Source organism: Phymastichus coffea, unplaced genomic scaffold, assembly GCF_024137745.1.
Source record: "Phymastichus coffea isolate CEN01 unplaced genomic scaffold, Cenicafe_Pcof_1.1 PCOF00003, whole genome shotgun sequence".
NCBI classification, from domain to species: domain Eukaryota; kingdom Metazoa; phylum Arthropoda; class Insecta; order Hymenoptera; family Eulophidae; genus Phymastichus; species Phymastichus coffea.
Genome location: NW_026706814.1, coordinates 9,791,580 through 9,815,106, shown reverse-complemented (window position 1 = coordinate 9,815,106; position 23,527 = coordinate 9,791,580). Strand labels below are relative to the sequence as shown.

The window sequence follows — 23,527 nt, the reverse complement described above, 5'->3', positions numbered from 1 at the left end:
GCTCAATGTCATTAAAACAAAAAGTATTATAAACAAAGCTTCTATATTCACTGCTGAGTGTATAGCACTTTATGATGCTATTGATAAAGCATTAGAATTCATTAACTGCAATATAGACTTAGTATCAGTACTAAGCTATCCAAAAAACAAAATCGATACTAACTACCACATACTAGATTCAAGAAATATATATGTTACTTTTATGAAAAAAGCCAATGGCAAATCTAGCATAACTATCTATTGGGTTCCATCACACATCGGTCTAAGAGGCAACGAACTAGCTGATCAAGCAAATAATGCTACAGAGAACTAGCCATTTGTTAAATGCGTTCCATACAGCGATTTTAGACCATTTAAAAAAATAATAAACAACAAGATGATTAGTAAGATCAAAGCCGAAAGCCTAACAAAAGGAAAAACCTACTTCGAACTATATCACCACTACAACTCACAACCTTGATTTATTGTAAGATCACTTTTACTATCACGCGAATTCATTGTAACTATCCACCGTTGTAGAAGCAATCATGATTCCCTCAAAGAATCACTTCTAAAAATTAATATTGTAGAGGAGTTTATATGTGATTGCAAACGGGATGTGCAAGACTTAAGGGAGTATGGTGGATAGGATGCTATTTAGTCGAGAGAGCGCTTCGACTAGCTATTGACTCGTGTAGTGGCAATCATAAATTTGGCAACATCGCACATACACTCCGCTCAACAGCCATTCGCCGCGACGTGTTTACATGCTCTTTCTCTAACCTAAAAGATAGCCTAATTATATATATGTTGAATAAATATGAGCGAAAATAGTGGAAAATGGTTTTGGAAAGGCAAAAGAGTTACTCAAGCAGTTTACAAGAAACGATGCAAGCAAACCGAGATAGAAAAAGGTATAAGAAAACGACAGAGCGAGAACATGCAAACAGATACAGTGACAGACTTGGCAGCAACAACAACAATAAAGTCTAATATCGAAGGACGCAGAATAATTCATGTAGATACTTTGGCGCAACAATTGTTCTGTATTAAATGTGGATCAACTTTGTCTTTAGTTGACTGTGTTAAAGAAAAAAAAAAGTTTAGCCTCTATTTTCTACGTAAAATGTCGATCATGTCAAGTAATTACTGCAGTAAATACAGACAAAACACATGAAGTACTTGGCAAGAAAAGTCATTATGATGTCAATACAAAAACTGCTATAGGTTTGTATAATATAAATTTACGTCAAGTGAATATAGTTTGACATCGATCATTCATCAAATTATAAATGTTGATAGGTTGCTTGGATGCTGGAATGGGTTGCACACACGTGAACAAATTATTGTAAGGGATGAATATTCCACAGTATAATTGGCAATCCTATAAAATTCATGAAGAAGAAGCAGGGTTAGCTGCAGAAAAGTTAGCTCGTGAAAGTTGTATTCGAGCAATTGCTGAAGAAAGGCGATTGACACTTGAAAATATAGATGAGATTGAAAAAATGCTGTAGGTTTATACACAGAATGTCGATGTTTGCGTAGTACAAAATCTACTTCGCATGAATCAAGTATCTAATTCGATGATGATGATTTTTTATACTACATCTGATTAATTTTTCTACAATATTTATAATGATTTTTATTTTAACAATGTAACTAGTCTTTCTACTTGGAAAGTTACATCACCCAAGTATACTATTTATTTATAAGTTTACATTAATCATAATTCTTTTATTACTGGTTGATATTTCTTTTGTTACTTATATTTATTATATTATCATTGAAGTAGATTTGTATGGTTTTATCTTGAAGTAAATTTTTTCAATATGCATCACATATTAATAAATTGAAAGATGTCAATATTGAATTTTTTTTCAGGCCTCCTCACCTTGATAGATCATTTCTTCTTCCTGATGTTCCTGCTACGATACCTATATATTCAATTATTGATAAGCATAAAGTTCGTATAGCTGCATCGTTAGATATGGGGTGGTTTACAAAAGGTTCGGGTAGAACTTACGATAGCTTGGGAGGTACAGCAACTCTTATGGGGAAATTCACGAAAAAAGTTCTCTCTATGATTACGCTCTCTCGCGTATGCAGAAAATGTGAAATGGAGTTCAGCAAAAATAGTCACGATTGTAGGTTAAATTTTTATGGTACAGCCAAGGCTATGGAGCCTTATGGTGCTGTAAAACTCACCAAAGATAATGATATTCTGTCTAGTTGTAATGTTGAAGTAGGTACTATAATTACTGACAATGATAGCAGTGCGATTGCCGCTATGCGCAATTCTCTTAATTATGAGATAGTAAAACAGGCTGACAAAAATCATACGAGTAAGGGCGTTACTAAAGCTTTATGGAAAATCGAGCCTAAATTCAAAGAACTAAATGGTGACAGCATAAATTATTTGGATAAATGTTTCAATTATTGCGTTTCTCAAAACATTGGTGACTCTCAATGTATGGCCGATGCTGGACGAAACATACCAAATCATAGTTTTAACTTGCACGCATTATGTGGTCCCTGGTGCAAATTTAAAGAAAATCCTACTTCCTATCATCATAGTGTGATTGGTGAAGGGTTCAAAGAGGCAAATCTTTATAATGCTTCACTCGAAATTTTTGACGACTTAGCTGATAAGGCACAACAATACTCTGCAGGTGCTTCCACCAACCCAAATGAAAGCATGAATGCTTCAATTGTAAGTAGGGCTTCCAAGTCAAGACTATATTGTAAGACTGTGTCTGCACATCAAAGAGTGGCGGTTTCGTCGGTAGACAGAAATGAGGGTCAGATATATAAATGTGAATTGAGTGCAAGTGTCAACTGTTCAACAGGTAGATATACTAGATTATACGCAAACCAACGTGATCGCACTAGCCGTTAAAGATATATTTATGCACAAACGCCAGAGTTCAAAAGGCGACGACTATTTTTGATAAAAAAGAAAATAAGCTTAGAAAGAAAACAGCTTTAACTGAGGGATGTACCTATGAAACCGAATGCCAACTTTTGAAGTGTCTTGATGTATACGTACCCATAGCCAGTTTTTCGGAAGACGTTCAACCAATAATAGTTCTATTTGATTTAGAAACTAGTGGCTTTCGCAAAACTGCAGACATTTTACAAATAGCTGCTAATTCGGTTGAATTCGGTGAATTCGAGTTTTCAACGTATATACGACCAAGTGAGGCTATTGACGAAAAATCAAGTCAGATTCATGGATTGCGTTACATAGATGATCATTTAGAATGTAATGGTAAAATGATCGAGACAGTTTCACTTACAGAAGGTATAATTGGATTTTATGAGTTTCTTTACCACTTGAATAGAAAGTGCATTTTAACAGAACATAATTGCAAATTCGATTATCCGAGACTTATTCTTGCAATAAATAAAGTCTTCATGATAGATCGTTTCAAATCAGTTGTTGAAGGATTTTCTGATTCGTTACCTCTTATTTCTAAGCGTAATAAGGAGAAGGGCAAGGGTGCAAATAAACTAGTCAATCTGGCTGCTACTTGCAAAATAGAAACTGAAGATGCTCACAATGCAATTGCAGATGTTAGAATGTTGCAAGGTATTTTATTCCACTTTGAAATAAATGATAAAAGTCTGATAGAATCAGTTCTTACGTGGGACATGTTAGATCAAAAGGAAGATGAGAAAAAAAAAAGAAAAAGCTAACAAAGAAATTTTGCAAAAACTAAAGGCATTCGAAAAATTGAAGAATAACAACTTGTCAATTAGAATGAAAAAAAAGATTATATCTGCTAATATTAGTTATGAAATGATTGAAGCAGCTTACAATAAAAATAAATTCGATGGCCTTTATCAACTACTATCCAACGGTCAAGTTACTAAAAATAAAAAAGTCATTAGAAAGATAAGCGATTACCTAGATTTCTGTATTACCTAGATTAATAGTGATAAAAATAATAAGAACTATATTAATAAAGTTGTTACATGAATAAAATAACTAGATTCTGTGATTAATAGTGATGAAAATGATAAAAACTATATTAATTAAAAGATATGACACGAGTAAAATAATTTGAATACTGTTGTGTATTTATAATAGTTTGTGATTATAATAAATATAATGTTTATTGAATTTATCGATTTGTTATTTTGTTCATACAAGGTTATAAAATGATTCTTGCAACTTTCAAACGAAAAATTGAGCGAGATGTGCAGTTGAAAAGCTTAAAAAATCCGCGCTTCAACGTAGCACGTGGAAATAATGCGACGTTGCCACATGTTCAATTCTCAGCTGTTATTTCTAAATTTCCGGTACAAATTAATCAACAACTTTTTATACAGGTTCTGATTGATAATTTTGAAGGCACCTATGGATTTCTTATTTTTTTCTACGTACCATAAAATTTTTTCAGAATTTTCTTAATTTTAAATATCTTTATAATCTACAAAAACCTCCTTTTCCCATAAGATCACATGTTATTTTTAATCATTAATATCTCAGGCTTGATGCTTTGAAGGGTCACGAAACTTGAACCATAGCTTAAGTAAGCTATAATACGCACTCTGTCAAAGTTATAAGTAATTCTTATTTTTAATAGTCTTATCCACCAATACTCCCTTAACCCGTTTCCGCCGAAAACGCCACTCACGTTACCCTGGTATTTGAGAGCTTATAACTGACGTTGAAATTGCCAAAAAAAAATGAAAGAGCTATATTCTGAAAGTTTAAGATCTGCTCTTTCCGATGGTGCTCATCTCAATTTTCCAAAAAATTTTTTACTATTGCAAAATGCAGTTTTAAAAAAAAAATCATGATTTTTTCACTCCTTTTTTTTTTAAATGGAGTTTTCAAAAGGTTTCTCCAGTGGAATCGACCCGGAACCTCTATAACTGGAGGAATAAATGTCTGAATATTAAGGTCTCATCGTTTTCGGATCGATTTTTCACCTGGGGAGTTTCAAAATGGCGCCTCGATTGCAAAATTTTTGTAAATATGTTTATGAATTTTTAACTCAACAACTATGGGGTTATGGAAAAATTGCCAAAGAAGAAAATGTTCTTAGAATTACTCAAAGAATGCACCTAAATTTTTTCAAAAGATTTCAAGAAAATTTTTTTATTTTTGCAAACTGTAAATTTATGCAAAATTCAAAAGTTGCTCAAAAAATCCAAAATAATTCCCACGTATTCTACAATTTATTCTAAGAATATTTTATTCTTATAAATTTTTTTGTATGTGCATTTCTTGTGAAAATTTTCCCATTAGTATCAATGTGGTATCAAAGTGCATATTTCGCCTGTTCGCCGTAAAATGCATTTTTTACGTTGCCCAACTATCACCATCGTGGAGGTCGACGAATATAGATAGTCTCATTTTTTTTTACATGTTAGTTATTTTTATATTTTTTTTGTATTTTTGTTTTTTTTTTTAATTATTTATGATTACTTTAGAGAAAAAAATTATTTCGCTTGATGCAAAAGAGGAAAACAGTGCAAGCAATAGTACTTGTCGCAATCAATGCAAAATCTGCTAGTTCGTTGACGACACTCCTTGTAGTTACATACTGCTCTAGTTCTAGTTTCATACTGATAAGATTGGAAATCGCCCAATTTAGAATTGGATAAATACACTCTACTGATTTCTTTACAAAAATATTTTGTTGTAACATGTTTAGTTTTGTCGGTATTGCAAATGTTCCAAAGTGTTAAAACATTTGTAACTGAAGCTTGAAGAATACGCAAGAAAATTTTGAATGTCCATTTTTTTGAGCTTATACTTGGGCAAGCTTTTTTACATAGAAAATCGTGCAAGTCTACGCCTCCCATAAATTTGTTGTACAGTGAGAAGGCAAAAGGAAATCCTATTTATATTCTATCTTTAGCAGTTCGTGAATACCTTTTTATTGGTTTTATACGTGTAACACCAACTGCTGTAGATAAAACAGATACTTCTTTGGAGTCAATTACAGTAATAAAGTTCATACCACTGTTTGTGTCATGATCCACTTTGAATGTTCCTCGCGGAGCTTTTTTTTCAAAAGTATGCTTTACTTTCACTCTATCCTTGCGTACAGTTCCTGTCGATCGCAATCCATATTTGCCCAAGTGTACAATTAAATCAGGACTAGTGAAATAATTATCGAAATAGAGGTGATAGTCTAATAGCTTTCTTTTTGAAATGCCAAGTAAAAGAGGATTGATCATTTGTACAACTACTCTGGATCCAAGTGGACATGATGCTAAATTTATTCCAATGCTAGTATCATTTTTACCACAGCAAATGTCCATATTGAACAAATACCCATTTGCTCCACACAATCCCCAGAGCTTTAGTCCATATCTGTCAGGCTTGCAAGGTAAATATCGTTTTAGGCAAGTACGTCCAAAAAATCTGACCATCATTCCATCTACAGAAAGAGCTGTCATAAAAAAGCCAAATTGTTGAATATTTGTTTTGAATAGATTTAATATTTCCCGAACTTTCCAAGCTTTGTCATGGTCATTTTTATCTTTAGGTTTAGAATATTTTATTTTTGTTTTTATTTCACAAAACCTATCACGACTCATTGCTGAAGAAACTACAGAGCACTTCACAAGAGGGTCAGTTTCCCAATACTCCCTTAGCTCATTTCGTATGTTGTACGAAGATAGCAGTAATATTCCTACAAAAGTATTAAGTTCTTGTACGGATAAATCCAATCCATTTGCTTCGCTAGCTTCAATGATATAATTTTTTATTTCTTTAGAGAAAAAAAGTTCAAATAACTGCACAGGTGACATTGAACATATTTTTTTCTTTACAGAATCACTTAACAGTAATTCATTCTCTACATTTCCAGGGCATACTTTTTCTGAATTACACCATGAAAATTCATGATCTGGTTCTAGTTTTTTTTGAACTGCTGAATAGTTATGAAAAGTAGATCTGTATGAAATGTTTGGTTTTGGGATTTCTTCTTCCAAATTCTCATCATCTGAGTCATATTCTCCTTCAGAACCTGAGTTGTTTGGATCAGGTATAACCACGAACTCATCATTCTCTTCGGAATCTACATCGAGATTATCTACTCGTTGATTGATTTTTTTTTAAAACTGCATTTTGCAATAGTAAAAAATTTTTTGGAAAATTGAGATGAGCACCATCGGAAAGAGCAGATCTTAAACTTTCAGAATATAGCTCTTTCAATTTTTTTTGGCAATTTTAACGTCAGTTATAAACTCTCAAATACCAGGGTAACGTGAGTGGCGTTTTCGGCGGAAACGGGTTAAACCACGTTATATGGCAATGCTCATTGTATGATGAAATCCTTACTTAGATCATTAACCAAAGCAAAATCATTCCATTTGACATCAAATGCTTCCTAGGAAAACCTAATATGTCGATACTCCAAATGGTGTACAAATTTATTGAGAAATGTAAAATAAAGATATAAGATGTGGCTAACATTAAGCAATTAAATGGTTTAGACTAATTATAATATGTACTACAACAATTTGTCAATGTAATAAATTTTTTATTTACTTTTTCATTTTGTTAAATTCTAATATTGTATTAAGCTGAATAGCTTTTGTATAAAGAAGTTAATAAAGCTACAAATTAAAAAACATGTACTGAAAATTGCTGAAATTACATATGTATATATGTAAAAATAAAAAACCTACCAATTAATTACAGACCAATATCTTTAAATCCAATATTGCTAAAATTATAGAAGAAATACTTCATGAAAGAAGTTTTCAAAAAATATAATAGATCTCTAATAAACAATTTAGTTCAAAATGTTATTTCTGTCCAAAGCTCTGTATATTATTTCTTTTTATCAGTATTATTTCTTTTTAACATAGTATACTTTTCTGCAGACAAACATATGAATATTATCAATATCAATACAGTTAATTTTTTTATAGAAAAGAACTAATATTTAAATAATTATACGTATTATTTGTTCTTTATGAATTGTCAAAAATTACTAGGAGGTATAACTGAAAAATATAATTATTAGTCTAAATTTTGAGTAAACTACGAAATGATGTGAAATCATTTTTACACATCAGACGAGTTTATTCATATAGTTAGTAAATATAACTATTATTATGTTGGATTTAAAAAAATATGGTTATCATTCATATAATTAGACGTTCGTTATTTATCATTACCATAAGTCTTAAATAAACGTCATAAAACTACTCGTCGGGCTCCTCGTTGTGGAAATTAATAACGAAACTTAATTTAGTGCAAATCGGGATTACACGATAAAATACTCCAAATCTTGTTTCATAAATGTAATATATATTTTTATATGAAATTTTCAAATGCTATAATTCAATACCAATATCTTCGACATGATCTGTATATAATAACATTCAGCTGCTACGAATATGTCGTTTCACAATTTTCATATCTCAAATGCAATACTTATTTGTTCAATAAAACGTTTACGTATGTAATTATTTTTCATAATAATTTATAGGTTGTGACGGTAAACGTCTTATTAGCGCTAACGACCCAACCGTGCGGCTGCCCGCGAAGGCAGCACCTACCGATTGGGGAAAATGTGACGAGGTAATTCGGCACGCGACGGGACGGAACGCGCGCGTATGGAAATGAGGCAGTCGAGGATCAGCTATCGATATCGCCGAGAGGAGTCGAAGATTAGCATCCGGTCGCTGAGCTGTGCAAGGTGGGATAGTTGATAGTTCCCGAGCTTTCCCGAGTGCCGAGACGAGCTGATTGAGAGTGCAGGCCTAACTACCGATACGAGGAGCGGCAAGTGAAGGATCAGCCATGGACACGTTTAGCCGAAAGCGCGGAATAAGTTGCCGATACATGAGCCAAAAGAGCCGAAGATTAGCTACCGATCGCAGAATCGTGCTGCATAACCATCTAACGTTGTCCCGAGTTTTCCTGAGAGCGAGAAGACAGGTCAACCTCGAGGATCAAGGGAAGACCGTTTGACGGAACCGAGTGTATACGAGTGTGTGCGTGAGTGGAGGGTTTCGCCATCGAGGGCGAAACCGTGAGCGAGAGGCATCGCGCCCAACAGGCGAACAGTGCACAAAGACTACAACGTGTTATACAAGCTCCCTCGTATTAAAGACAAACTTTCCCGCAACGAGAGTGCGAACCGTTTCTTTTATTCTTCGTACGACTTCAATAAAAGATAAGCTGACCAGCTTAATTTCGCGGTCGCGATATAAGTGCTATACGACTAATCACTCGATTAGACAAGAGCGTGCATGTAACATCTCGGCAAACAAAGAGCGGCGAGCGATCCGACACTGCATGTTGTTGTCGTGCGCGCGGCATGTAAACATAAACACGCGGGCCGAATGCGATGTAATATTAAGAGATAATAAAAGTTCTCGTATGTGATGTTAACAGTACTTTCGAAGTGTTCTTTTTGTATTTGTAGATAGTTGGTTGACTGACACCCGTTCCCTTCTGCTCTCCGATTTTCGTGTCTGACGTAGGTAATTACGCGCGCCTTTCAATACGATCGCGCGAATAAATTAATTAAACGGTATCCACCCCGTTACAAGGTTTCTAAAAAATAAGAATATATTTAAAATTAAAAAAATATATATTTATACATTATCAAATAATTTATATTACATTGTATTGATATCATATATTGCTTATAAGTATTTAAAGTTTGAAATTCTCGAAACTCATAGTTAGTAATTATTTATTAAAAGCAATCCAACAAATTTATAACTAAAATCGTTTGGTTTCAAAAGAAACGAGCTGTATGTTTAAGCATCGCTGTTGGGATTGGAGGTTGAGTGCAAGAAAAGTAAGATATTGTTTCTAGATTGTTAACAATTGAATAACCTTTTATTTTGAACTAGTAAAAATATAAATATCAAACAGCACACAATATAAATCAATACGCTACAGAAATACAATAATTTTCTTCCATCGCAGAGAAAATTCAGACTGAGCTCCCTACGAACGCCAAGAGCTAACTGACTGCTCTTGGTTGAGCGACCCAACAAGTTACGATTCGGTGTCTCTTTTTTTGAATTTCTCCTTCCCTTCGCTGTTTTATTAAGTTTTCCCGCTGAAGAGAAAACTAGCCATCCTCTCCCACCGGACATGAATTAAGGTGGGGCCTTACGTGTGATGTTCGTATCATTTATAAATAATAATAATTTGAACTCTCGTATCTAGCTAATGAGTAAGAATTTGTTTCCAATAATTTTACTCTACTTGTTAATAAAATAAATAGATAAATCAAATGTATTCTAATAATAATAAATAAATCAAATATATATAAATAAGTACAATGTTTCAAGGAAAGTCAGACAATGCCCTAGTTTCTTATGGTGCGAATTGTCCCATAAGCAGAGCTAAAGTCTTTCTTGGATAGGATATAATTCGGCCCAAGTTTCTTATAGCGCGAGATGTTCTATAGGTCGAGCTCGAATTATAAGGAAGGAACAGTCTTGCTCAGTTAATACAATGAGAGAAAGAACTTATGTATTAGCCAAGTTTATTCAGACTCATGCGCTCACCTTGCAAGGCTAGAAGTGAATGCTAGCCTGTGCAAAGGTGAGCCTATTTATACATAGATTTTCCCGCTTATTTTTGCAAGAGAGATGTCATCGAACATTCGAGAGACATTCGCGAATTTTCAGAAATGAGTTTTCTTAATTTACAAGTAAATAACCATTAATAGTAAGCTTTTAACACATGTAAACTTTACAGAATTTATTATTTGTTGATTACATATAATATACAATTATCGCAAATAGTGTCGTCAAAAGTTATTAACTAATATAATTAATTAATGTGATATTACAATATTTACAATAGAAAATTATTAAATTTTTATATAACTTTATAGTTGATTAAATTTGGAAGTATTTTCTAAAAATAAATATTTAAATTAGTTAATAACATTTGAATTATAACTAATTTTTTATATTTGTAACGGTTTTTCCTAATCTTATAATGCAATTATTAGATTAATTATCTAAGATTCCTAAATCATAAAGCTATCATTATTAAGTATAAAATTAATACTATCGTTTTATATACAGCTTATTGTTTAAATAAATTATTAATTGTTTATTTACTAATAACAGTTATTATTCAGCTGTTATTAATGAAACCAATTCTTACTCATATACTATACTTATTCATTTTGCATATGGATTATTTACATTTTTCTAATATTTCATATTGTTAGCGTAATAAATAAATCAACTTTGCATATTGAAATTTAATATTATTTCATAATTAAATGCAATTTGTGTTATTATATTCTGAATCTATGTAGTAAAATCTATATAATAAATACTTTGTTATATTAAAATTATCTCTAACTAACACGTTTTTCTTAATAATAAAAATCACAATATCTATTGTAACGGGTGATTTGAAAGAAATAACTGTACGTCGATTGTCGAAAGAATCAGTATCTTTATTTTCGCCCGTCACTTCGAGTATACATTTGCAATACCGCGGCCGAGAGGTTTTGCCGAGTGTTACACGCACGCGGCGAGAGAGAGAAAGAAGACGCACTATCTATTCGCACTTCCCGCCCGCACGCATTTACAATTGAAGTCGGGGACTTACGTTACAGGAAACTGTCGCTGAAAGTCGATCAACACTGGTGGCGTGTTCGAATCGCGTTGTCTCCTGCAGCTTCTTGACGGGGGATCTCTCAATCGGAACTTTCGCCGCCCGGATCTGCAGTTGCCCGCGACACTCGGCTATTGCCTCAGATCGCTCTGGGCAACTGATAGTGGGCAGCGAACAACCTTTGTCTGAGAGATGCTCCCTAGGAGATCTTTATGCTATTGGATCCTCGTACGCTGTCGGCTAGGCCGTCTCTCGAACCACGCTGGTCTAATTACTTCGCACTTCCGTTCGCGTTGTCCGCAGGTCCGGACTTGACTAATTTCTCATACCTTCTTTTTCGTTGACGCGCGCTCGCCGGCCGGCGGCCCGATCGCTCTCTTTCCCCTTCCTATTATTTCTAACGTCTCGCGGTACACGCGCCTAACTCGCGCTGCTCGGCGTCCCAATCTCTCTCCTCTCTCTCGCTCCTTCGCTTGTTCGCCTCGCGGGCGCTTCTCCTCCTCGGGTTTGTTTCCGCGGACCGGCCTTTACGTAGCTCCACGTGGTAGGGGCGCTTAGGCTGCACCTTTAACGAGCGACACTCGTTACACTATATCTATTACTTTGTGACGTCACGCTATTTATTTTGATTTGACTCTTATATGTATACAATCGAGTAAACAGTGAGGTAGCGCCGCTTAATGTATTAATTTGAATAAACAGATAGATACGTTAGACTAGTTGCAGTAATTCAGTGATTTAATAAATAGCTCATAAATAGGACCGTTACATACGGCCTCACGACATGGATCTCCTGAGAGGGTGAAATTAACGACTTGCTGCTCTCAAGTAAAGAAATCGAAACACACGTAGTCGATTTCCTCAGAGATGGCGATGATTTCATCTATTTATCGATGGACATGCGCGCTTGGTGGGTACAGGAATGACCGTTTTAGAGAGAGAAGGCTCAAATTCAAAGTTCCAATCGTTCACTTCGTTAGTCCGCTCAACCGCGTTAAAATTAAAGTCTTAAACTAATACATTCTTTGTTCGTATTATGGTTAAATTGGTATGTTTCGATATACTCAACGGGTTTCATTTTTTTTATAAATACTTCGGCTGGACGCCAGTTGTCGCAGCGTCGTAAAGCTGCTGTTGGATTTTCCTCAATTTAAAATTAGACGCTGATGGTGGGTTTTCCCATTTTACGACGAGAGACTGATAGTGGGGTTTTCCCACTTTAGGCTACAAGCGCTTAGACGAGGGCTGTTATCATAAACAGGGACGGCCGACATTACCGGTACTCATTTATAAGCAATTATGAGCCACGCACTTTCTTCTAACAAACATCTGCACCAATCGTCATTAATTCTAAATAATTACTAAGTTTTTCAACGTATTATAGACTGCATTAAAATTGAAATGTTTATTTACAATGATAAAATTGTATTCTATACAACATGTAAGACAGATAAAGGAAAGCGATTGTCTTGATTTCTACAACCCCGAGCCCGACGAATAGTTTTATGATGTTTATTTGAGGTTTATCTTGATGATAAATAACGAATATCTGACTATGTGATTAAAAACCATATTTTCTTAAATATTTGCTTAATTTTGTAACATTTTGGTCGCTATTGTTGCTTCTGGGTGTACTGTTAAAATTACTGTATTATCTGCATATGTTGCTGTTAAGATATTAATAGATTTTGCTAGGTCCGAGGTATGTAACAGATATAGCATTTAACAGTATTAGACCTAGAACAATGCCTGCGGTACTCCTGCTTTTATTAACTGACGTTTTGATACGTTTTTATTTATTTCAACTTGATAGGCTCTGTTGTATAGATAATACTGTATCAATTCGTAGTACAGCTGAGGGAAAAAATCTCTTGAACTTGTTCATAGCCCTTTATGCTAAACGTTGTCAAAAGCTTCGGCAAAATCTAGGAATATATCAGTATTGTTCATCTTCGATGGCTTTCCTTGCATCAGATACTATTCTATTTACTCAATATATGCTCAATCGTGAAATGGTTATACCTGAAACCGAACTAATGATCAGAGATAAGTTTTCTATTTGGTATTATTTTTGTTAATTATAGCTAGAATTAGTTTTTCAAAGATTTTAAAAAGTGCTAAAAAAAGGCTAACCAGTCTAAATGATTTTATCAGTTCTGGTTTTTTGCCGGGTTTAGGTATTAAAGCAATCTCTGCTACTTTTCACTGCGAAGCAAAATAGTATAGACGCACCCGTGCATTATAAACGATTATTAGATATTTTATTGTAATTGGGAGTAACATTTTGATCATTTTTCCTGTGATATTATCGCAACTGGGAGCTTTTCTATTCTTAATATTATTAATAATTTGTAATACTTCCGTTATTTTAATCGATTTGATTGGTGTACTGGTTTGGACGTCAGAGCTTTCTAGTAAGATTTCTTCTTCTTCGGTGATTATTTTTTGGTGAAGCTTGAATACTGTATTGAGATAATTTACGAAAAATATTACAAATTTTCCATTAATTAAAGCACTCTTGCAAAGTCAGACTTCAAAATCGCCTTTAATGTATTCGCCGCATTAGTTTCAACAGTCTCTTTATCGTCGAATCGATATTTCTTAAACGGCATTTTCAATCGAGAAAACAGTCAAAAGTCACAGGGAGTTACGTTGGAACTGTATAAAGGCTGGCGGAGCTGTACAACACTGTGTTTTAATAACTGCTACACAAGGTTTGATGCGTGCACTGGAGCATTGTCGTGACCAAGAAGCCAGTCACCGGTTTCTCAAAGTTGCGGTCGCTTTCTTCTGATTACATCACGTAATGTTTTCAAAACATCAACATAGTACTTTTTATTGATTATCTGCCCAGTAAGAGCTTTAACACCCTTATAATCGAAAAAAATAGATCAGAATGAGGATCACTGTCAAAAAATGTGCTACCACTTTTGAACCGCCTATACTTTTATTTGTGTTTTTCTCATACACTCATTTTCAAAGGCCTGCATTTGCAATAATTCAATAGTTTTCGCTCAACTTTTACCGAGATTAAAGCAAATTTCTATGCAAATTCGCTGTTTAGTTCATTCTACCATTTTTAGCAATAAACGAAATGCGACGAACGCAAAAAAGTCGTTATAAACAAATATATTTTCGGCGGAAAATAAAGCATTTCATCGGTATCTTGGGCTATTGACGAGCAGGTTGGAAGTTGCTGGTGATGTTCGTACCCTCTAGAGGTATCCTGAATCTCTCCACGCAAAGATATGAACGCAGGTCGGATACTTTTGGTACAGACCTCGTATGTAAATTATACGTAAATGATATATACAGGATGTTCCATTTTAACTCACGCATCAAGATGTCTTTAAAACTATAAGACAAAGACAGAAAAACGTTTCAAATAAAAGTTTGTCATCTTGAGGGTCATTTTCAAGGTCGAATTCAATGTCACATAATTATTAAAGACCCTCAAAAAGTATGAAGTAGGACACCCTGTTTTAAAATGATAAAATAAAATTTTTTAATATTGCATTCTGTATTTTTAATATTATTATATTCTGTATTTTATATCCTGTAAATAAACTTTTACAAATATGGAGAGTTAACGAGCGTAGCGAGTAGGGGGCGTAGTCCTACTAGTATACATATATACCAGGTGTTTCAGACCACCCGTACTTCCCTTTTAAAATCTGAAATACGTGATTGTGTGAAAAATGGTTCAAATGAAAGTTGTAAGACTCTGAGAGGCACATTGTGGTTACCTTGAGTTTGACCTTGAAGGTCAGTTTCAAGGTCATTTCAAGGTCAACTTTGTTTTCTTAAATAGGAACCCCCATTTTTTACACCGGATTAGGAAAGAGCGGAAAATTCTACGTTCAGATAACTTATTACATGTGGGGTCCGAAAGACCCCTCATAGTCACCCCCAAGGGCATGCGAACTTCAATTTTTTTTTCTTAATTTTTTCATCTAAATGATCTGGCAGCGGTAAGGTTTAGCGAAAAATGTTACAGAGGAAAGTTACCAGACTGTAAAAAGGGCATCTTCTGGTGACATTAGCTTCGACCTTCAAGCTTATATCAAGGTGATTTCAAGGTCAACTTCGCTTTTATTAATAGGAACCCCTATTTTCTACACCGGATTCGGAAAGAGCGGGAAATACTACCTTCAGGTGGCCTATCACACATGGGGTCCGGGAGACCTCTAAGATTACTCCTCAAGGTTCAGTTTTGTTTTTCTCTTATCTTTTCCGTCTAAATGGCTTGAAAATTATTACCTTCACGGTAATATTTCTCAAGGTATTTTAGATTTTTTAAACAAAAACTCTTATTTTTGACCACACGTTCAAAAGAAATTAAACATTTCCTCCTATTTTCAAAGGAATAACCTATTTTTCAATGATTTATTTATCTATCTGTCAAAGTATTTGAAATTTCATCAATTTTTCGTCATAGACAATATGCCTAACATTCTGTTTTATCTCAAAGGTAAGACATTTCGAATGTTCATATTTCCATTAACACAGCCTATTCACAAAAGTAATTAAAGCAATAGTAGTATTCACGATGAGTCAATCCTTTAAACGTAATCAATTTATTGTTGGCATACTTTCAAACATTGGAATTACCAATTAATAGCCCAACTAGTTAACAAGAAAATCAGTTAACAGAAAACATAAAAATTATTTTAATAGATTCGATAGACGAATTTCACGATATAGAAATAATTTCAGAAAAAACGTTAGATTTCCAGGAGGAATATAAGAATCCTGATGCACAAATTATCGAGGACGATATAATGCATAATTTTCCTCCTCCTGTAGAATTTCCAACAAATTAGTGTAAAGAAGATAAAGAAGATTTATCTTTTGATAATAAAGAAAGAGCAGTGAATTATGAGCGAAGTGGGAAAAGAAAAAATTTGAGTCTTGAGAGTGTGGAAAGTAAATTCAAAAACGTATCTTCTATCAATCAGCTTCGGCATTGGGCGCACACAGTCAACCAAATTCAAACCAAAAACCAAAAAAAGTGGTACATACAGAGAAAAAATTGCCCGAATTTGTGATTATGTATTACAAAATTTTAAATCTGCTGCTGACGCTGGTTTTATTGTGCATGATCAATATTTGCGGCGTTGGGCATTACACGTAAAAAAGGATCTACAGTTTTAAGATTTTAGGTTCAAAGATTCAAAACACTGGTTATTAAGATTCAAAATTGCTCACAAAATTGTATTAAGAAAAATTAACAAATTCGTTACCTGCAAAACTTCCGAAAATAGTGCAGAACTAGAGAAACAGAGGCCTGCAATGGCTCGGTCGGTAGGGCGACGGACTCGCACCCGGTAGGCCCGGGTTCGATTCCCAGTTCCTGCTGATACAAGCACCTCTGAAAAAAGTTTCATGTGCTTTGTTCTCAAACACATTGCAAGCCTCCGTCGCTAATTAGCACTGATGGAGCATAAATAGAGCGACGTTAAAATAAAAAAAAAAAAAAAAAAAAAAAAAAAAAACTAGAGAAACAAGCTCTTACATTTGTTACTAATGTGAAGAAAGCTATTCAAGAAATTGGAATTCATAATACATATAATACAGATCAAAGTGGATTCCAATTGGAAATCCACTTCGGAAGGTGAAAGTCAGATTCAATGTCTAGTACAATCGGTATCATCATCAACACACAGCTATACTATACAACCCCCAACATCAGGTGAAGGAAAAATTTGTCACCTCTCTTTTTAGTTTTAAAGGAATAATCTGGCCAGTTTGAACCAATTGTAGAATCCAAATTGTTCAAACCTCAAAATGTATAAGTAGAAGCATCTAAATCTGGAAAATTAACTTCAGGTAAGTAATCATTAAACATAATTTAAAGATAACTGAAATCTGATAGAAAAATGTTGAACAAAAATCTTTTATTGTAGATCTTTTTAAAATTTGGTTAAAGAACATGTTTCATCAAAATATTGGTCCTACCAGTATATTGCTGCTAGGTTCTTGGAGTGGTCACTGCGAAAAAATAATTGAAGAAACTAGACCAGAAAATAAGATTGTTAATATTATAAAAATTCTAACTGAAACTACAGGAAAAATCCAACCATTAGATTTATACAGATTTCGAATGTGGAAAAACTTGTGGAAATAATATTATCAGGTTGGTATTGAGGTAAATAATAATATATGGTTCATAACAAATTTTCATCACCAAAATATTTAAATCTTTTTAAATATTCTTTGTTTAAAAGTGGATATCTCGAAGAAAAACCGGAAAAATTTGATAATCCGGTTGATTTCTACTTCGAGGATTCTTGCAATTCAAAATATGAAATCGAAGGCTGCCAAAATGCTGCAATTATACGTTGCGGCTGGTGCAAAAAGTCCCTATGTTTCAAATATTTTTTTGATGATTATCATTACTGTTCAGACTTTAACAAATAAAAAATGTTGAAAAACCGTTCCTTCTAAATTATATTAAATTTTATAAAAGCTTATATTTTATAAAAATTAAAATTAAAACTTTATAAAAGCTTATATTAAAGCAAATATATATTGCAGCACTCTATCAAAAAATTGATACAAAGACAAATGAGTTAAAAGTAGAGTTATGTAAGATAATATAGATTGTAACGGAGAATTTGCGACCGTTCCCGTTTCGGTATCTCGCGGTCGTCTGCACAAATTATTTGTTTGGGGATTCGAGAAGCAAAAGACGTTCTCACGACTGAATAACACGTCGAGCACAACCACGTTAAAGGCACAGATCCGAATTTGGGATGAGGTGTGATACAGCGGCGAATAAACACAACAGCGGATTAACACACTAATCCTTTAATCGTCAACAATCGACTACAAAACGGCGATCTCACGCCTATATATTACGCGCGGCACAAACGCGAACGCGAAGATGAATCGATGGCTGGTCAGCCTGCCGATTCCCTGTTTAAAACTAAATATTACAATGCCCGACAAACACTTTCTGCTGTTATTTCATCAGCGGGGTAGCCAGCAGATCTGCCGGGCTACCATCCATCAGCTGGCACCCAAACATACAAGAGAAAGAAATAAGAGAAAACACGGCACCGACCTCGATTTTCAACCTCTCCGACAGCTAGAACGCTCTACAGTGTGACGTCACTGGTACGCTCCTTCTCGCTGACCGTCTCGCTGGTGTTTGTTGTCGTCGCTGTTTGTTCTCTTGCTCGTTTTCTCCTTCGCTCTACCAATACTGCTATCTTAATCTGTTGTTCGCTCGTTGATTGCTGTTGTTGTTGCTTCCGCTGCCCCTCTGTTGCTCGGTACTGCAGCAACGTCAAATACTGCTCATGCGCGCACCCGCACACATCGCCGGTTACCCACACGCACCAGTGCCGGGTATCCTTCGGGACACCGTTGGGCGCAATCTAGCCACACAATCCAAAATTTGTCCGCGCACCGGGCGTGTCTCCGAAAACGAACGCGTTGACGAAGTCGAGGGGCCAACTTCGGAAAACCGTTGACTTTGGCTTAGTCTGCGCGCGTACCTTTCTCTACTAAAGCCCAGCAGATACTCTCTCCTTAAATTTTCCGCGGTGATTCGCAACTTAGAGCGCTATTTCTCTCTCTCTCTCTCTCTCTTCTTCTTCTTCTTCCGCATCATCTCGATCGCTCCAGCCGTCAGCTCAGCACGTACACAGCACATCGAAAACAAAAATCCAAGCATAAGTGTGCGTGCCACACGCACACACTCTCAGCTTAGCGCGGCGCGCGGTCATTTGGGAGAGCCAAACGGACAAAATCGGCGTAGCCGAGATTCCCCTTACAAGATTAAATATAATTTTTTCTTTTTATCGATTCTGTATAAAAATAAGATTTTTCACCATAAAAGGTTATAATAGGAATTCATATAATTTTTTCCAGTTTATTTTCATTAGAAATGGGCGTTTCAATGCCTATAATTTAATTAAAAACAAAGAAACTGTTGACCTCTATTTTCTTTCAAAACATAAACATCTGCTCAAAACTAAACCATTTTTCGACTGCGAAAATTCATGTCAATTTTTCAATTTTTCACCTATCAAAAATATGGGTTGCAACCCCCAAAAGTCAATATCACCAGAATTTGTTATACTTTCGATAAGAAATATTATCCACTTGGTTTTACTAAAAAATATTGATTAGGAAAAAAGCTATTTAAAAAAAACCTATTTTTGGGGGTGAACTTTAAGGATAGGTTCATCCTTTAAATGTGTTTTTAGAATTTTTTTATCATAACAATATCTATAAAGAAGTAAAAATTAAAAAATTTGCTTTTAAATAATTTTAATGTCGAAATTTCTAATTTTCATTAATAATGGTGGCTTTACCCTCTAAAAATATTTTTTATTATAAATGCTGGAAAACATAAACTTATTTTTTCTATTTTCTTTGCAAATATAAAACTTTGGTTATCATTACACTAAAATTTTTTACTGCAGAAAATGATGTCAATTTTTCAATTTTTCGTGTATTAAAAGTAGGGGTTGCAACCCATAAAAGTCAAACACCCTAGAGTTTATTTTACTTTTTATAAAGATTACTACTCACTTTGATTTACTAAAAAATATTGACTAGAAGAAAAGTTATTTGAAAAAATGTTTTTAGGAGTAAGCTTTGAGAATTGATTTTACCCCTTAAATATGTTTTTCCGCCGTTAAAAAGAATACCAATCTCTTGCTTTTTTAATGTACTACAACATATACAAGAATTATCAAAATCGGTGAGTTCGGGTTGGGGTACCTTTCTTGTTAATTGCATATTTAGATAACATTTATAATGTTTATACAGCGAGACATCCGAAGGCTGCTTGTTACCCGAAACCATCGCACTGACTATATATCACACAACAATGAATTAATAAATAAACAAAATAATAATAGTAAATAATACATATAGATAATATTTTATGAACATAAGTATAAATTTAGGAATAGAAAGATATAACGCATATGGCTCTCACTCGTTATAGTATACATAATTCCATCTAACCTCGATATTTTTCATTTAAGTTTTTTCAACAAATATAGATAATTTTAATGCAACTAACTAATGCTAACTGTTTTAAGAAAAAGCTCAGTTCAGAAGCAGGCCAAATAAAGACTATTTATTCAGATAGTGAACTTGAAACTACTTGTGAGTAGTTAAACATAAATAATAATGCTGTTGTATTTTATTGCATATGAGAAAAATTACCTCTTTCATACGCAAAACTGCTGGTAGGAAAATAGTGGCTGTAAAATATAAAAATCACATAATAGATCGATCACACTTATTAGATAAAGTTTATTACGAAAGTATTGAATTCGAATTAAGGATGGAAAACGCGAAAAAATATCTAGGATTTGGGCTAACATACAGAACTTATTAGAAGAAGTTATAGAAACTGATGACGATACCAACGGCATTCCTTTGAAAAGAAAAAAAGATATTAAATCTAAAATCACAATTCAAAGATACTAATGCAAAAATATTAATTACGATGTGCAACATTCCAAATATTCAAAAAATCCATGTATAAAAATATCAAACTACTTTTTGATTTAGTAAAACTAAATGAAATTCCATTCAAGTTTATGTGTAACTTCAAACTTCTATTCATATTCTGTGGACAACACACAGCTACATCAACGTTTCCGTGCCGGTATTGTACAATTAGTCTACAAAAATTGAGAAATTTTCATAAACGACAATCAATCAAAACCTTTGAAAACTCATAAAGATTTGAACGAAGATTATGCTAACTAAGTATGTGTAGGTACGAAGAAGAAAGAGGCTAAATTGTCGCATAACCAAATTTTCGTGAAAATAATAAAGTTACAATATTAGAGAAATATTATGTCTCAGAGTTGCATTTGTTACAAGGCTTTATTAACCATCTTTTTTGGAATGGCTTAGTACCAATAGTATGTTTAATTAATTAAAATTAATTTCAAAAAATTATCATGGTGAAACCTTTGTGGGGAACACAAGCCAAAAATTGTTGAAAGAAGCTGATGTTTTAAGTGACAAGGCAATATACACTTTTGGTCAAAAATATGTGACTACCTAAAGTGAAAACTGTATAAAATTAAAAGGTTTGTAGCTCTTATTGGGAACGTCGTAGGAAAATCTGCAGTCCGTCATTTTAAAGATTGTTCTACCACTCTCAGTCTAATAGCAATTAAAAACACTATAAATGACGAAATAGAAGCATACAAATACGATTACCTGCAAGAAATAAATATAGCAATATCAGATAACAGCGGTCCAATAGTACGAGGGTGGATCAATAAGTCCTTAGAAAAAGATAGAAAAACAATTTTCTAATAGATTTTTTATTTTTTAACATAATCTCCTTTTACCTCATGCAACGGTAATCGATTCGAACAATCGACACGTTCATGATTCTATATACTCGAAGTGCTAGAGCAAACGATTAGGAAAGAGAGGAGGCGCGCGCGAGTTTAAATTTTATAGCCTCAGCTGTTTACCAGATAACCTCCAATTTTTTTAGTGGTAATAAATATTAGTCTACGTACACCTAAGATAAAATAAGTGTCACAAGTCAGCTGACTAAGGGTGAATTCAACTCTATTGGAAAAGAGACATTGGAACGAAAGTATCGATCGAAAAGGCGAATACACGTATGCTTATACGTGATTAACGGAGTGGCGATTAGTTCTGCATTGTGGCAGATTGTTCTTAGATAAACCCTCATTGCAACAGTTAATCTACCCTATTACATGGCGCCTAATCAGTATTAAGACCCGTTATTAGCGTACAGGATTGTACGTCGAAGGTAATCGACGCACGGGAGAGAAACACGATTACGCAAGCGCTTAGAAAGGTTTGAGCAGGTGTCAACGCGAGATTTTGAGCGATGCGTACTCTGCAAGGGGAAAAGGGAGTCGCTTCGACATATTTATTAATTGTTATATCTATTGTACGTTAGAGCCGAAAGCGATATTAACCAATAGGTCGAAGCGACCCAAATCGTTAATAGTTAACAGGTGCTAGCCTATTTAAGCCATAGTTTAGTGGGTAAAGGGGGCCGAAAGCACCTGGGCGACAATAAGCGCGAACAAAGCGTGCAGTTCAAAGAATAATAACTCTGCGGAGCAAGCAAATAGCGGGCTCCAACCTATAGTAGGATATATGGACATTTATTATTGTTAGATAGTTTGCGAGGACTGCACGCGCTCAACAATATCGCGAATTTGCGCCTTGAAAAAGAAGGCAGTAATGGAAGCAACACTAATTAGTGTGATACCCTGCTCATACCTTGAGTGATAGGAAGCGGTAGTGGTCGAGTAGGCCGACATTTTAAACTTCAACCGTATCCTATACCCGTGCGGAGGCAAGATGGCTCTGTTGTCAGGCCAGATCGATACGTGGGCATTAGAGCTGACCTCCACACAGCGCGAACGCTATCTGACGGATTTAGAGCTGCGCAAGGACGGCAGCGTCATCCTGCAGGCGGCTAGGCTAGGTAGATGGTTGCTGGGTGAGTACAGCGTCGCGGATTTTGAAGAGACCACGATTAGTAAGCAGATGGCGGGACGCAGGAAGCGAACCCGTCAAACGTGGCTCAATACAATCTGCGACGAGTTGGAAAACCTCAAAGAAAAGGAGCACAGCGACCACCTACTGAGATTCATAAATAGGTAGGGTGTGACGGTGTAGGCTGGTCATGGCCTGCACCGTTTGCTTGTTTCCCTCTCCTTCCTAGGCAATGGCGCACGGCTGGCATCGGACGCACGTTATTTTACGTGTCTGTTATTTTTTTTTCAGTATTGCAGCTAGAGAGAGAGAAGTCAGCGAGCAAGAGAAATGGGTAGGAAATATCAAGAGTAGGAGAGAGAGAGAGAGAGAGAGAAAATATAGGTAGTTCGGTGAGGCTCGGCGCGCGGCACTTGTCGCGCTGGGCAGTGCCGCGTGCCGCCGATTAGGAGGACAGTGGTGGGGAAGGCGTGAGAAGCCGACTCGCACGCACTA

At 34.8% G+C, this 23,527-nt stretch overlaps 2 protein-coding genes across 2 annotated transcripts in view; one reads left to right on the top strand and one right to left on the bottom strand.

Annotated features, from left to right (window-relative positions):
• Positions 1–799: 799 nt before the first annotated feature.
• On the top strand, positions 800–3,675 carry LOC131665724 (uncharacterized). Its single transcript, XM_058937799.1, has 3 exons — positions 800–1,121; positions 2,148–2,689; positions 2,878–3,675. Exons 1-3 carry the CDS (start codon positions 800–802, stop codon positions 3,673–3,675), a joined length of 1,662 nt encoding a protein of 553 aa, XP_058793782.1.
• Positions 3,676–5,835: 2,160 nt separating this feature from the next.
• LOC131665721 (piggyBac transposable element-derived protein 2-like) overlaps positions 5,836–23,527 on the bottom strand; it is a 46,710-nt gene continuing 29,018 nt past the window's right edge. The window contains exon 2 of the mRNA XM_058937785.1: positions 5,836–7,034. Within this exon, the coding sequence (XP_058793768.1) occupies positions 5,836–7,034 (1,199 nt within the window). The remainder of the gene's footprint in view (positions 7,035–23,527) is intronic.